At 35.3% G+C, this 13,470-nt stretch overlaps 2 protein-coding genes across 2 annotated transcripts in view; one reads left to right on the top strand and one right to left on the bottom strand.

Annotated features, from left to right (window-relative positions):
* Positions 1-7,000, top strand: part of LOC101895428 (protein kibra) — a 51,542-nt gene extending 44,542 nt beyond the window's left edge. Inside the window, exons 3-9 of the mRNA XM_005183496.4 lie at positions 15-1,698; positions 1,770-1,950; positions 2,024-2,471; positions 2,541-2,864; positions 2,935-3,055; positions 3,123-3,332; positions 4,575-7,000. Of these exons, the coding sequence (XP_005183553.4) occupies positions 15-1,698; positions 1,770-1,950; positions 2,024-2,471; positions 2,541-2,864; positions 2,935-3,055; positions 3,123-3,332; positions 4,575-5,049 (3,443 nt within the window). The 3' untranslated portion in view covers positions 5,050-7,000. The remainder of the gene's footprint in view (positions 1-14; positions 1,699-1,769; positions 1,951-2,023; positions 2,472-2,540; positions 2,865-2,934; positions 3,056-3,122; positions 3,333-4,574) is intronic.
* A 1,290-nt stretch (positions 7,001-8,290) lies between these two features.
* Positions 8,291-9,769, bottom strand: LOC101895778 (uncharacterized). The gene is made up of 3 exons (XM_005183498.4): positions 9,338-9,769; positions 9,153-9,278; positions 8,291-9,078 (listed from the first exon to the last, which is right to left on the bottom strand). Exons 1-3 carry the CDS (start codon positions 9,659-9,661, stop codon positions 8,566-8,568), a joined length of 963 nt encoding a protein of 320 aa, XP_005183555.3. The 5' UTR covers positions 9,662-9,769; the 3' UTR covers positions 8,291-8,565.
* Positions 9,770-13,470: the final 3,701 nt, after the last annotated feature.

Genomic DNA, 13,470 nt, shown 5'->3' with positions numbered 1-13,470 from the left:
CTCTTCACTTGCAGTATGCTCTTCCACATCATCAATGAGCCGACACGATCCCGAACTGCTGCGAGCCGACTTGAAATTGGCTAAGGAGCGTGTCTGTCAACTGAAACATGAACTTAACCACATTACGAGCGATATCTCGTACACGCAACGTGGCATGAACACCCTCTACTCGGTTGGGGAAAAGATCAATGCTCGGCAAAATGGTTGCTACGACATTGCCGAAGTTCAAGCCATACGAGAGGAAATGCTCAAGGTTCACAAGTCGTTGTTGTCGGGCGAAAAGGTACGCGAGGAATTGATACGAAGCCTGGTACAAATCAAAAACGAGCTAAGTCGTCAACAGATCAGTGAGGAGAATGCCGAATTGCTGAATGTCTCCTCACCCTTTGATCGGGTGTGTGTGGCTTCACAAACAGATCTGTGCGGGCCGGGTGATAATCTCAATAGTGGAGCTCGATTTGCTGAAATGGCCAAAACCAAATTGCAATACGCCGAATGGCGTAAGCACATACGACGGCTGCAACAACAACTTGCCGATCATGTGGAACGCATTGAACCCGGCCAGCTGGAGTCGGACAAGGATCGCATTCTCTTGATACAAGAAAAAGAGAAACTCTTGAATGAATTGAACAGTATCTCTTTGAAATCTCGAACACCCGAAGAAATCCACATTATACAGGAGACACGAAGAAAACTGGAAGAGGATTTGAAAGAGGCTTATGAAGCTACCAATCAACAAATCAATAACCGCCTGCGTTTTCATGAAGAGAAACAACTGTTGTTGGATAAATTGCAAGAGGCTTTGAAGTCCACAAAAATGTTGGAGGAACGTCTGAAATCCTTCTCATCGGAAAGTACATTCTCCATTAGCAGTGGTTCCAGTCTGGGCTCCCTATCTACGGCGAGTAGTAAAAGTGCTCTCAGTTTTACGGACATCTATTTGGATCCTTTCACCGTAGATCCCCAGATAGATCTGGTGGATTTGCATCGTCGTTCGCAGCGTCTATTCCAGCAGCAACAACAACACCAACAGGTGCAAGCTTTGCAACAAACGCCCAACGAACATGTTGTACTCGGTCATCATCCCCAGTTGCAGCAACAGCCCTCATCCGAAATCTCCTTGTCTCCGCGTAGCAGTCTCTCGATGGAAACACCACCCGCATCTCCCATGAAATACAATCCCGCCTCAGAACAAAATGGCTCACAACAGCATTTGCTCAAGGAAGAGCCAACCTATGCCAATGCTGGAGCTGTCTTGCAATCGTTGTATCAACAACAGCCCAGTCCGGGTGGTAGCCGACAGCAGACAAATCCCTATGATTTGGATTCGACTGTTTTGGATTGTATGATGCTGGAGGCCAGATTACAGAAGCTGAATATGTCAGCGCCCCTGAATTTGGGTGCCCCACTATCGCCCATTTCGGAGAAGCCTTCACTCTTGGATTTGCCACAAGAAATGCTAAGTCGTTCATCGTCAACATCGAATACACGCTCCGTATCGGCGGCGGTAAGCAATGAATCGGTGGCCGGAGATTCGGGTGTGTTTGAAGCCTCCAGAGCACATTTGCCACGCAAGGAATTGGCCCAGGTTCAGATTGGTTTGAAATATCTGAAGAAGGAGGGTGTGCTGGTGGTGTCATTGGAACGTGCCAACAATTTATCTGCGCTATGGTCGGCATCAACGGAGAACTCGCAAGTGTAAGTTGCAACCGTTAAACTGAAATATAAAATATTGTTAATTATTGATTTTGGTTTTTGTTCCTCCATAGATATCTACGTGCCGCCTTACTGCCCAATTCCCTGACATCGATACGCACAAAAGCCATGTCAGACTTCCATAAACCCGTATTCAATGATACATTTGCAGTACCGATTTCATTAGGAAAACTTTGCACCAAAAGTCTGCATGTCACTGTGGTCAGCATGACTGGCCAAAAAGAAGAGATTATTGTAAGTTTATACCTTCCATCTTAAATGAGAGTAAAATTTCTATTTCTAAAAATGTTGGTTTTCTTTTTCAAAGGGCACTGTGCAAATTAGTATGGCTGAATTCAATCCGGATGATTCCACTCTTAAATGGTACAATGTTTTGAGTTCAAAATTCATGCCCACCTTTGAACCCATTGATATGCCATCCACAAGTGCAGCTGCAGTGGCAGCGGCAGCGGCGGTAAATCATCATCAACATAGCAGCACGGTAAGCGGCAGCTCGTCAAACACCACCACCCATGCCACATCGTGTAAAGAAGAATCTTCAGATGAATCTACCATAACATCCTCGCAAACTTCAACACTAACCCGCAATCAGGCTCCTCCCTTTGAAATGCAAGCCCAAATTGCTGAAGATTTAAGGGAAAATCTCGGCTTGGACGATGAAGACGAAGAGGAGGAGGAGGATGATGATGACGATGAAGAAGAAGAGGAGGAAGAAGAGGAGGACGATGAAGAGCTGGAGGGAGCAATTGGAAGTGGTATGTCTATAGGGAGAGAGATATTTATGTGTGTAAAAATAACTCAAATATTTACTTTTTTTGTTTCAGATTTAACCAAGAAAATGTTAGATGCCTATATGGACAACATGAAACAAGAATATGTTGATAAGGAAACCAATACCGAATGTGCCTTCCCGCCAGAAAAATCTCGCTCCCAACAGGCCCAGCAAGCGGCCGATGATAGACCCGTTAAAAGGTCACAAACCTTCACACCATCAGCGGCAGTAGGCAAAAGTCGTTATATTTGCCGTTTGAATCGCAGCGATTCCGATTCTGCCATGCACTTTGGTGTCACGCCACATCCTTTCCATCGTGGAGCTGTTGAAAGGAGATCTTTGAGATTTCACACGAAGGCTCCCAAAACTGCCACAAGTACGGACTTTTATTTTTATAATTTTTATGAAAAGAAGAATTAATTTTGGATTTTTTCTTATTCCTTTAGAATTAAATCATACTCACATACCACGCACCAGTTTGGACCTGGAACTAGATCTGCAGGCCCAGCATAGCAAATTAGATTTCCTTAATGATCAAATCGCTAAATTGCAGAATTTAAAAGAAGCGTAAGCTGAGCAATAAATGCATTTGTTGTTGAGAATGCGATATTAATTATATTCTGTTTTGTTACAGTTTGGAAAAGGCCCGCGATAACAAAGATCCCTTAATTGCTGCCTGGGCCATTGAAAATGAGGAATTCCAACGTCTGGTTGAACGTGCCGATCCCAATAAGTGCCCGGAAGAAAAGCAATTGCAAAAGCTGCTCATGAAAACCACAAAGAAAATCTATAAACTGCGCAAAACAAAAGTACCAAAGGGTTGCCCAGATTTAGTGTCATTCAAGTGAGTATAGTTAAAATTGAAGCAATCCAATATCATTGGCATATCAAATAAGAATACCCCATCAACCATAGGCTCAAAAATAAATTTTAGCCTTTACAAACGATCAAAATTTTGTCACAATACCTAATTTTACGGTGAGGCTTATACTCATGGTATTGCTGGCACAACACCCCCGATTATTTAAATCTAACTCACCTTTATGTGACTGTCTTTAGTTAGTATTTAAGCCTGTATCCCATGGACTAAATATTTGCAATGATAAAACTAACATTGTCGTGGAGTACATACAAACGTTTATATACTTTTAAGCTTTGATTCAAAGCATTTCCACTTCCCAATCACACTTCCAAAATGTAACATCTTCTTGCGATTGTAGGCTTAAATGAGCTTGTGGAAGGGATCATTTTCAATTTATCTCAATTTGTTTTCAAAGCATGTTTCGGTCGTTGTCCCTAGAATGCTATACTTAAATGGGTACCTTTACACTTAAATGTTTACCTTTAAAGGTAAACTTTATAGAATTAATGAAAACTAAAAATTACCATTGTAACTTGGAAACTACATACATTTTGTAAATAAATTACAAATAAATCTTATTTTTATACCTTCCACCATTCCGTTTGCAACATCCCTAAATATTCGTCGTAGACCCCATAAAGTATATATTTTCATAAACAGCATAAAATTCTAAGTCGATTTAACGATGTCCGTCTGTCTGTTGAAATCATGATACAACCCACATTATTTGACGTAGAGCGTCAAAATTTAACAGATCAATTTGTATTGTGTCTAGGATGGTTGGTATTGAATATGAGATATATCGGACCATGGACTCGCACGCGGATTTGGTTAAGAATTGATATTTGTGGGTCCTAATGGGTTCTAGCTCCGTTGGCGAAACATTGTATGTATAGGTACACGTTTTTGTATAGCCCCATATAGCGGTACCTCCCGATATTCGGTATTTTGATAGTTTTTGCCACATTTTCCCACGAATATGTCTAACAATTGGTGTTTGTGGGTCATAAAGTTGGAGGGAATTAGAAGTTCGGCCCAGCCGAACTTAATGCTTTTTACTTGTTTTCTTTTAAGTATTTTCTAAAATTATATTTTATAATTATGTTTATTAAGCTCTGAAAGGAATATTAACACAAAATTGGAAAAATAAATTTTTAGATCCTTATTTAACAATTTATCAGACTTTCATGTATTAATCCATTTTCTCTTCTTTTTTTGTTACAGAGAGAAAATTTCATTTTTCACTCGCAAAGGATTATCGGTACCAGAACTGCCTACTGATTTTATGCTATCCGAGGCCGATCCCATCGAAGAAGAAGAGGAAGTTGAAGATTTACCAGAAAACCAAAACGATTACAACGAAGAAGAAGATGATGATGATGAAGACGATGATAATGCAGCCGAAACAGCAATTGCCATTAATACGGCTCTCGTAGCCAGTAGCATAAGAAACAAGAATCTCAATGAGAATCACATTGGTGGCGCCAGCAGTCGAAGACAAGCGGCAACTAAAAATGCCACCAATAAATTGCTAGCTGAAACTTGTAATAGAACAACAACATCAACTAGCAATGCAACAACAACAACATCAACAGAAAAGCAAAACACCAAAGATCAAGATGGTAATAATAGCAGCAGCGATGCCGATAAACAACGTTTTGAATATGTAGTCGATCGTACTTATGGTGTTGAAGTGTGAGGAGCCAACCAACAAGTGTTCATAATGGAGAAATTGCAAACTGTTTTGCGGCACAGGTATGTGCTCCACACGCTCGTACTCGTACACAAACTATCCAATGGATTGTGGTATTTGTTACTGGAATACTTTTGCGTAGAAAAATGACAACGGAATTGGTTCAATCATAACTACACAAAAGCGAGAACGAGAGAAAGAGATCTAGAGATGGATAGTGTGTAACAACAAATAGTAATGTTATTTTACAAACAATATATATAAACAAATAAAGCCAGAGATTATTATATAAGCTAAAAGCTAAAGATATAGAAATTCCCCTCCCCCTCACAAAAAAGAAAAGGAAAACCCCTGAAAAAAAGAATTAAATTTATTTGCAATTACAAAATGAAACATCAACAGCAGTTGTATATAAATATAAACGCTTGCTTAAGCATATACCCTACGGAATGTAGTAAAGGAATTGAAAAACTTTCACTTTGCTACAATCTGTATGAGGCCTTTAGAAAAATGTAAATTTTTCCGTATATAAACCATAAAACGAACAAAAAAAAATACTGAAAGGAAGCATAGCTGGAATAGTTCTAAAACAAATGCCTATATTCTAAATTAGCCATGCCTTGAATCCTTTATAATACTATTTTTTCTCTGTACAAATTGAAACTGCTGTAATGTATTGTTTTTAGTATAAAAACAAAAAAAATCTTGTGCCTTATATTGAAAATATTAAATTTTAGGTTATGTAAATTTGTTCTCTAAACTAAACTATATAATTAAACAAATGCAAAAAAGAAACAAAAATTACAAAAAAAAATCAAATCCCTCATATAACTTCCCAAACTGTGTATATTTTTTACTCAACAAAATGAAAAAAATCAATAAACTTCCCCCCAAAAAAATAAAGAATATAAAACTGAATATATAAACCTGTATTCCTAAGACTTCAAAATATACGAATGTAATTTATTTAATTCAATTCTTTTATAATGTATTTAAAAAACAAATAATATACAAATTATTATTATTAGTTGTAAGATAAACAAATGTAAATACAAAACAAAAAGCAATTCCTTTACCCGCCTTCCCCACAAAATTATTGAAAACATAAAATGTATTTTTCATATAAGCAATATAGTTTAATATACCACAAACAAATAGAAAAAATAGCTTGCGTTTTTGTTGAGCTCTCATTTATTGGATATTTTTTTATTACTTTTCTTTACAAACCCCGAACCCTCCCCCCCCAAAAAAAACTATACAATTATTTGCCTTTTTCATTTTACATCATATTTAATTTTTGTTAATTCCCACAACCATATAACCCCTCTTACCTCCTTTTTTACTTTTATGTAAATTTGTTATTTTAGTTTTTAAACAACAAAATTGTATAGAAACAAAATCATACTCTCCAAACAACCTTTACTACCCACTTCCCCCCACACACATACACAACACAAAAAAAGAATCCTAAACAAAACTATTTTATATTGTTATTTTATAAATAGCTTTAAGAACCTATGCATAAATATATATTTATATTTTTAAGTAATTTTATTATTTAACTTTTTTACCAATTAAGTAGCTTTAATAAAACAACAAAAATTGAACACACAACAAAATCAACTGTTTATATTTGTCATATTTTCTAGAAAGGCACATCCAAATATATACATAAATACACACATATTTTATTTATAATGTTGGATTTAAAATGTCTACGTTGATTTCGTGTGCGATAATAATGACTTCGGGCGATAATATTTTTTTCTTCTGATAATTATCTCTCAATATGAAAAGAAAATCTACTCAAATTAGATTTATAACAATTAATTATACGATGAGCATATCTATATATTATTGTCTATATATAAAGAATCAAACCACAAACAACCACAAATCAAATGTATATTGTATTTTGTGCAATAAACAAAATCTGTAAAAAAAATTATAAAACAAATTCAAGCTGGGTGTTTTTCTTTTTTTATGAAAATTGTAAGTAAATAGGACAGACAACGTATTACAGGGAAATCGACCGAATTAGTTGTTATATTCCCTTACAATTTCTTTGAAGATTTGTTTTTAGAAAAAAAGATTGGAAAATAAGTTCTTTCAGGGGCTTTCCTTAATAAGGTCTGTAACAAAATGTGTCCCTATATTAATCATTTTTACTAGTAGCGTGTCTACATAATAAGAACTAAATATACCAAAATTTGACGAAATTAAATAGAAAATACAGGGTGAGATAAACTACTGCAACAAAGTCAAACACCATAATTTTTACATTTTTTTAATTTTATTGAATGAAAATAGCAGAAATAGCATCAAATTTTAGATTTGTTCGAATTGGTCACCTTTGGCACGAATTATGGTCTTCAAACGGCAAATAAAACCGTCGCACGCTGCGCGACTGTTGCTAGCGGTATTTTGACCCGGCGAAGCGCTTGCTTGAAGTGATCAACACTTTGGTATTTTTTAGCGCCAACCTCATATTCTGATCCCATGGTCGAGTTCTGGTGGCCAACCGAAGGTGCACATTTTCAGCTGTCCTCTTTGGGACGTATACACGATTATTTTGTTTGTTTACAAACTGCTGGACAACGAGTGTTTTCTCATCGGAGAAAACCAAATTCAGCAGTTCACATCTTTCGGCCAAGCGAATAAACTCTGTAGCTCTTTTGAGTCTATTTTCTTTCTGTTGCGGTGTAAGTTCTTGCACTTTTTGGAATTTCAATGGCTTTACCCCGAGCTCATTTTTCAATATTTGCCGAATGGAATATTGCGATATGTTCAGCTCACGAGCCATTTTTCGGTCACTGCGACGCGGCTTTCGATCAAGTCGCTTTTTTTACTTTATGAACCATTTCTGCTGATGTTGCGGTTTTCTTCCGTCCACTTCCTTCGCGTCGTGCTACGATACCAGTATCACGGTAACTAGCGAGGGTACGAGACACAAAAGATTTATTCACATTAAAATGCTGGAGTGCTCTAACGATAGCCACTTGTGGTTTTCCAGCCAAATATGAAGAAATCACACTTTCACACTTGAATTCCATCACGAATAACTTTTTCTCTGGAAAATTCTCACCAAACAGCTTTTGTACGCTTGCAAACAATATAATGAACTGTCACTGGAATAATTTTAACAGCTATCGGACGAGTGGCTTAGAAATGACAGCAGTCTGAAGTTGGTTGCAGATTTTTCATCTCACTCTGTGTAGTGCCCAAAAAAAGAAGACAGAAAGAAATGTAGAGTAAAAGGTTGAATTTATTTTTGTTAATAAAATAAATTAGATTTAGTCTTCAATACAACAACATGAATTTTCGGATTATATGCAGAAGATGTGGAAAAAACTGTTTTAATATTAACAATTGTTAATCTATAACCTATGAAGCAAGGGCATTGTACCGACTTTATAACATTGCAAAATTCTAAAAATTGTTTTTAAATAACATTTTTTTTATTATTTAGAAAACACTTGTCTCCGAATAGTCATCCACATAGATGCGCTCGCCATTTCTTTGTCAGTATAGTTTCTTCCATGGTATTATCTCCCAGGAACGTACAATATGATGACCAAACAAAAAATCCTTCAGCTTATTCATAATGTAAAAGGAAATGCCAAAAAATGAAGCGAAATATAACCAAAATTGTCCCAAACGCTCCCAAATACTTAAATGATATCTAGCCGCCAATTGTAATACATCCACATCCAATTGTATGCTTAAGCCCTGCTCTGGAGGTCCTCTACGAAAATAGGTTTCTTGAATATCCAATTCAAAGAATGCCGGGTTAGATTTTAGCTGATCTAACAATGGTTCAATGCCGAATTGTTTAATATTGGATGAATTACTTGGCACATTTAAATGACGAAAGGACGTTTTTACATTACGTCCAGGGAATGGGCAGGTAAATTCTACATATTGTTTAAGAACCAAATCTGCACGAATATTAACAATGCCACTGGATAATTGTGCATCGTAGGGTATGTTGATATGTTTGATGAGAACGGCCGGCGGAGATAGATGACATTTGTGCTGAAAAAAAAATTACAAAAAATAGTTTAAACTTTCGAACATCTAAAGTGTTCTACTTATTTTGAAATACTTACCTTCAGAAATGCATCGAAAAATAAAGCCACATCAAAGCCCAATAACTTTTCCTCCAATGTTTCAAGTTGTTGTACAAAATGCACACGATCCAGTGTGCCATCATTATCCAGATCTTCAGTCCAGTACTAGAATTAGAAAAGTAAACAAATATAATAATATTCTAATGGACACTGATGTGTTTTACCTTAGTGCCATCACAATAATCTGTATTAGTTCTATGATTAATTGCATCATTCAATTGTGGAAATGTGCTGCACACAATCAAGTCATTGCCATTCATTTTCACATCACCGTAAAATATCGATTTAAATTGAAATTGCACTTTGGGTTGCTCATATAGGATCCGTGACTCAGCAATGCCGGAATAGGGACTCAGCAAAGAGACCATTAATAGAGGCACCAAAACAGACAGTGCAAAAAAGGTCAACACCAACATTGTTGCCGCCGAACATATTGAATTCTTGTAGACAATGGCCGTATTTGTTGTGTGTAATGGAATAAATTTCATTATTTTTAATTCAATTTATTTTATTTCTTTCAACTGTTAATGTTTTTATCGAATATGTTTCGAGCAATGCTTATAATGGATTTGATGCCGCAAAAAAGTATGTTTTCAATATTTCTATAGCAACGGTTTTTCATGGCTATCTAGTTGGCAACGCTTACTTGACAACAATGTCAACTTACAGTGGGGTGAAATTAAACGCATACAACAGAGCAACGCTTATTGTTGCTTTCGTCGTCGTTTCACTTTAATTGGTGCATAACTAACAAAGAACATTTTGAAAAAAAAAATTAAAGGTAACCTTTGTCCCAAAATTTATTTATTAAGGTTTTATTCCAAAGGATGGAGATAAATACGTATTGAAAAGAAATATGCGGGATAGTATTAAATATAAAATCGTGTTGATTGAAGATCAAATTCATAAGAATGAAGGTTAATGTCGTGATATTATTCCGCACTTGGTATAGAACCTACACCCAATATTTTTATACCGTCCACCTTGTCTTCGTAGACCCCATAAAGTATGTATATTCATAATCACCATAAAATTCTAAGTAAATTTAACGATGTCCGTCCGTCTGTCTGTTAAAATCACGATACAGCCCACATTATTTGATCTTCAAAGTTTGGCAGAACAATTTGTATTATGTCTAGGATGGTTGGTATTGAAAATGAGATATATCGGTCCACGTTTTGGTATGGTCCCCATATAACGGTACCTCCCGATATTAGGTATTTTGATAATTTTCGCCACATTTTTTCCACGGATTTGTCTAAAAATTGGTATATGTAGGTCATAATGGGTTCTAGCTCGTGTGACGAAACATTGAAGGTCTAGGTCCACGTTTTGGTATAGTCCCCATATAACGGTACCTCCCGATATTCAGTATTTTAATTATTTTTGCCAAATTTTTTTCACGGATTTTTCTAAAAATTTGTATTTGCAGTTCATAATGGGTTCTAGCCCGGTGGCAGAACATTGAATATTTAGTTCCACGTTTTCCTAAAGCGCACATCCTATACTCACCGATATTCGGTATTTGGATAATTCTAGTCGCATTTACCCACACAATTGTTTCAAATTTGGTATTTTAGAATATTTGATATATGATAATCCTTGAAGTATAAAATTACCTGTAGAGGTTCCCGTTTTATGAAGTTTAAAGTAAAACATGCTTGAATTCATATACTTTTGGAGGGTATTAAAAGTTCGGTCCGGCAGAACTTAATGTTTTTTTTTTTTACTTGTTTGAGTTACCGACAAAAATTTCTACCTCGGAAACCCAATATTTTGATATAAACAATAAGTAAAGGTTGGCAAAATTGTTATATATCGGTCGGACTCAGCGACTAATTTAATTTCGTCGCTAACTTTTTTAGTTTCGGAATAAATTTATTTGAGAATCATTTGGGTGGATTCTTTAAGAGTGTTTTTTTTTACAGAATATTTCTTAAAGGCCATAACAGGGTTGTAGTTTTTTTTTAAATCCTCGTTTTCTTAGAGACTATTTTTTTTCTTATATTGTTTTTGTGGATCATACTGACATTTATTTAAGCTTTTTTAAGGACCTTAGTTAATACTTTGCTGACCGTTCTTTGAACAATAATACTTGGATTTTTTTAATACACTTAAATTTTTTAAAAATATGTTTGTGAATTTTTCATATTTTTTTAAGGAACATCATTTTTAAATCAAATTTCTTTAAAAAAATATTTTTAAGGATATTTTTTGAAACACCGTGTGTGATTTTTTAATATATTTTCAGAACAATAGAGGAATATTTTTTGAAGGATTTTTGGTATTTTTTAAGGATAGATTTTTGTAGATTTTGTAATATTTTATAAGCAGGAGATTTCATTTCTGATTCTCATGAATTTTCAAGAATATTGCTCTGTTCAAGATCCTGCAATAGTCTACTAGTTTTGCAATTTGTTCGATATGTGAAGTAAAAATATGCTATCCTAGTAAAAATCTTACATTCTTGTAATTCTGGAACAGTACACATATTTTAAATGATTATTGAGGATTTTTTAGGATTATCGTGAAGAATTTAAATTTTTTTGAAGGATTTGAAAAAAAAATTTAAATGACATGAGTAATATTTTTTAAGAAGAAGTTTTAGATAACATTTTTATACCCTACAACACTATGTGTTAGGGGTATTATAAGTTTGAGTTAAGCTGAGTCGATCTAGCTATGTATGTCCGTCTGTCCGTCTGTCCATGTTAATTTGTAATCACTCTACAGGTCGCAATTATGGCCCGATCTTCACGAAATTTAGAATGTAGGTGGGGTTTGGACCAGAATAGAACCCTATTGCTTTTGGAGATGATCGCCAAATGTTTAGGGGTTGAAATGGACCAAATACTGAAAAAAATTCGGATTTTGCAGTAGCTATACAGGTCCCAATTATAGACCAATCGACGCGAAATTTCGCGTGTAGATAGAGTTTAGGGCGGGGAAGAAGCCTACTAATTTGGGTGGTCATCGGATAATATTTAGCGGATAAAATAGACCATATCTTTTGTGTTGAAAAAAATCAAAATTTTTCATTAAACCGTGAATATTTTAAATCCTGGCGAAATCACAAAGCCATCACAAGGTTACTTCTGACCTTTACATTGATGTTATTATCCAACAAATCGGGTATATAGCAAAATATGTGCGATATATAAGTCTATCAAAGAAGATATGCTTGAAAGATCTCTTATATGTGGAGAACGGCTGAACTGATTTCGACAGTTCTCATTAATTCAGAATGGCCTCTTGGCAGGAAAGAAAAAACGTCTAAAAAAATCGCATAAAAATATCACTCTAAAGATGAAAATATTGATTTTGTAAAATTTTCTCATATTTTTTCAAATTTGTCATATTTTTGGCATATTTTCATTTTGAATTAAACATTTGGTAATATTTCTACAGCTAACAAAACTAAGTAGTTAGGATATGGGGATATCATATACAGATCTCATTTATGGCCCGATCCTTACGAAATTTTGCATGGGGATAAGATGAGGGTCAGAATAGAAGCCTATTTTTTTTGAAGATGATCGCCATATATTTAGGGGTTGAAATGGACCAAAAAAACTGCAAAATTGTCGGGAGGTCGTAATTATCGCCAGATCCTCACGCACATTTGAATGGGGGTTACCGCACATTGCATAAGCCAAGCAGTTTCGGAGGGCCATCCAAAAATATTCAATGTGTGAAGGAGTTTGCCAACTTTTATAGACAAAATACAAAAATGTCCATTCCAGTGATTTTTTGGAGAATTCACAAATACAGGAAAGACGCACTTCCGACTATTTCGTTAACGCTGATTTCGTTGAAGAATATAGTCAAATGTCGGTATCTCATATAGATGCGTTTCAGTCAAAAACCAATAATTAATGTTAATCTTTTGCCACTTCTGATAGGTTATAGGTCTTTGGGAAATATTGGTTCCAGATCTAGGAAGACCATTTACGTGCAACATCTACCAATAAATTGGAAATGAGCAAATTAGTTTAAGTTGCTATTATTCGAAAATTAGAGAACGAAACCTGATGGTTTTCTTTTATTATTTGTCACAATATCTTGTGGAATTCTTTCGAGTATCTCGCCTATATAAACTGTATCGTTTATTATAGTGTTGTAGGGTATTCAACGGTCGGCCCCGCTCGACTGTAGCCTTTGCTTACTTGTTTTTTTTTTGCCAATGAGAACTTGTTGTCAAAATGCTTTTAAGGATCATCACATACAATTTTATTGCCCTGTTATATGTTCTGTTCATCATGAACTAAAAATATGTTATCCTAGAAAAAGTTTTACA

The sequence above is a fragment of the Musca domestica genome, unplaced genomic scaffold (assembly GCF_030504385.1).
Source record: "Musca domestica strain aabys unplaced genomic scaffold, Musca_domestica.polishedcontigs.V.1.1 1, whole genome shotgun sequence".
Lineage (NCBI taxonomy): Eukaryota > Metazoa > Arthropoda > Insecta > Diptera > Muscidae > Musca > Musca domestica.
This window is presented reverse-complemented; position numbering and strand designations above follow the sequence as displayed.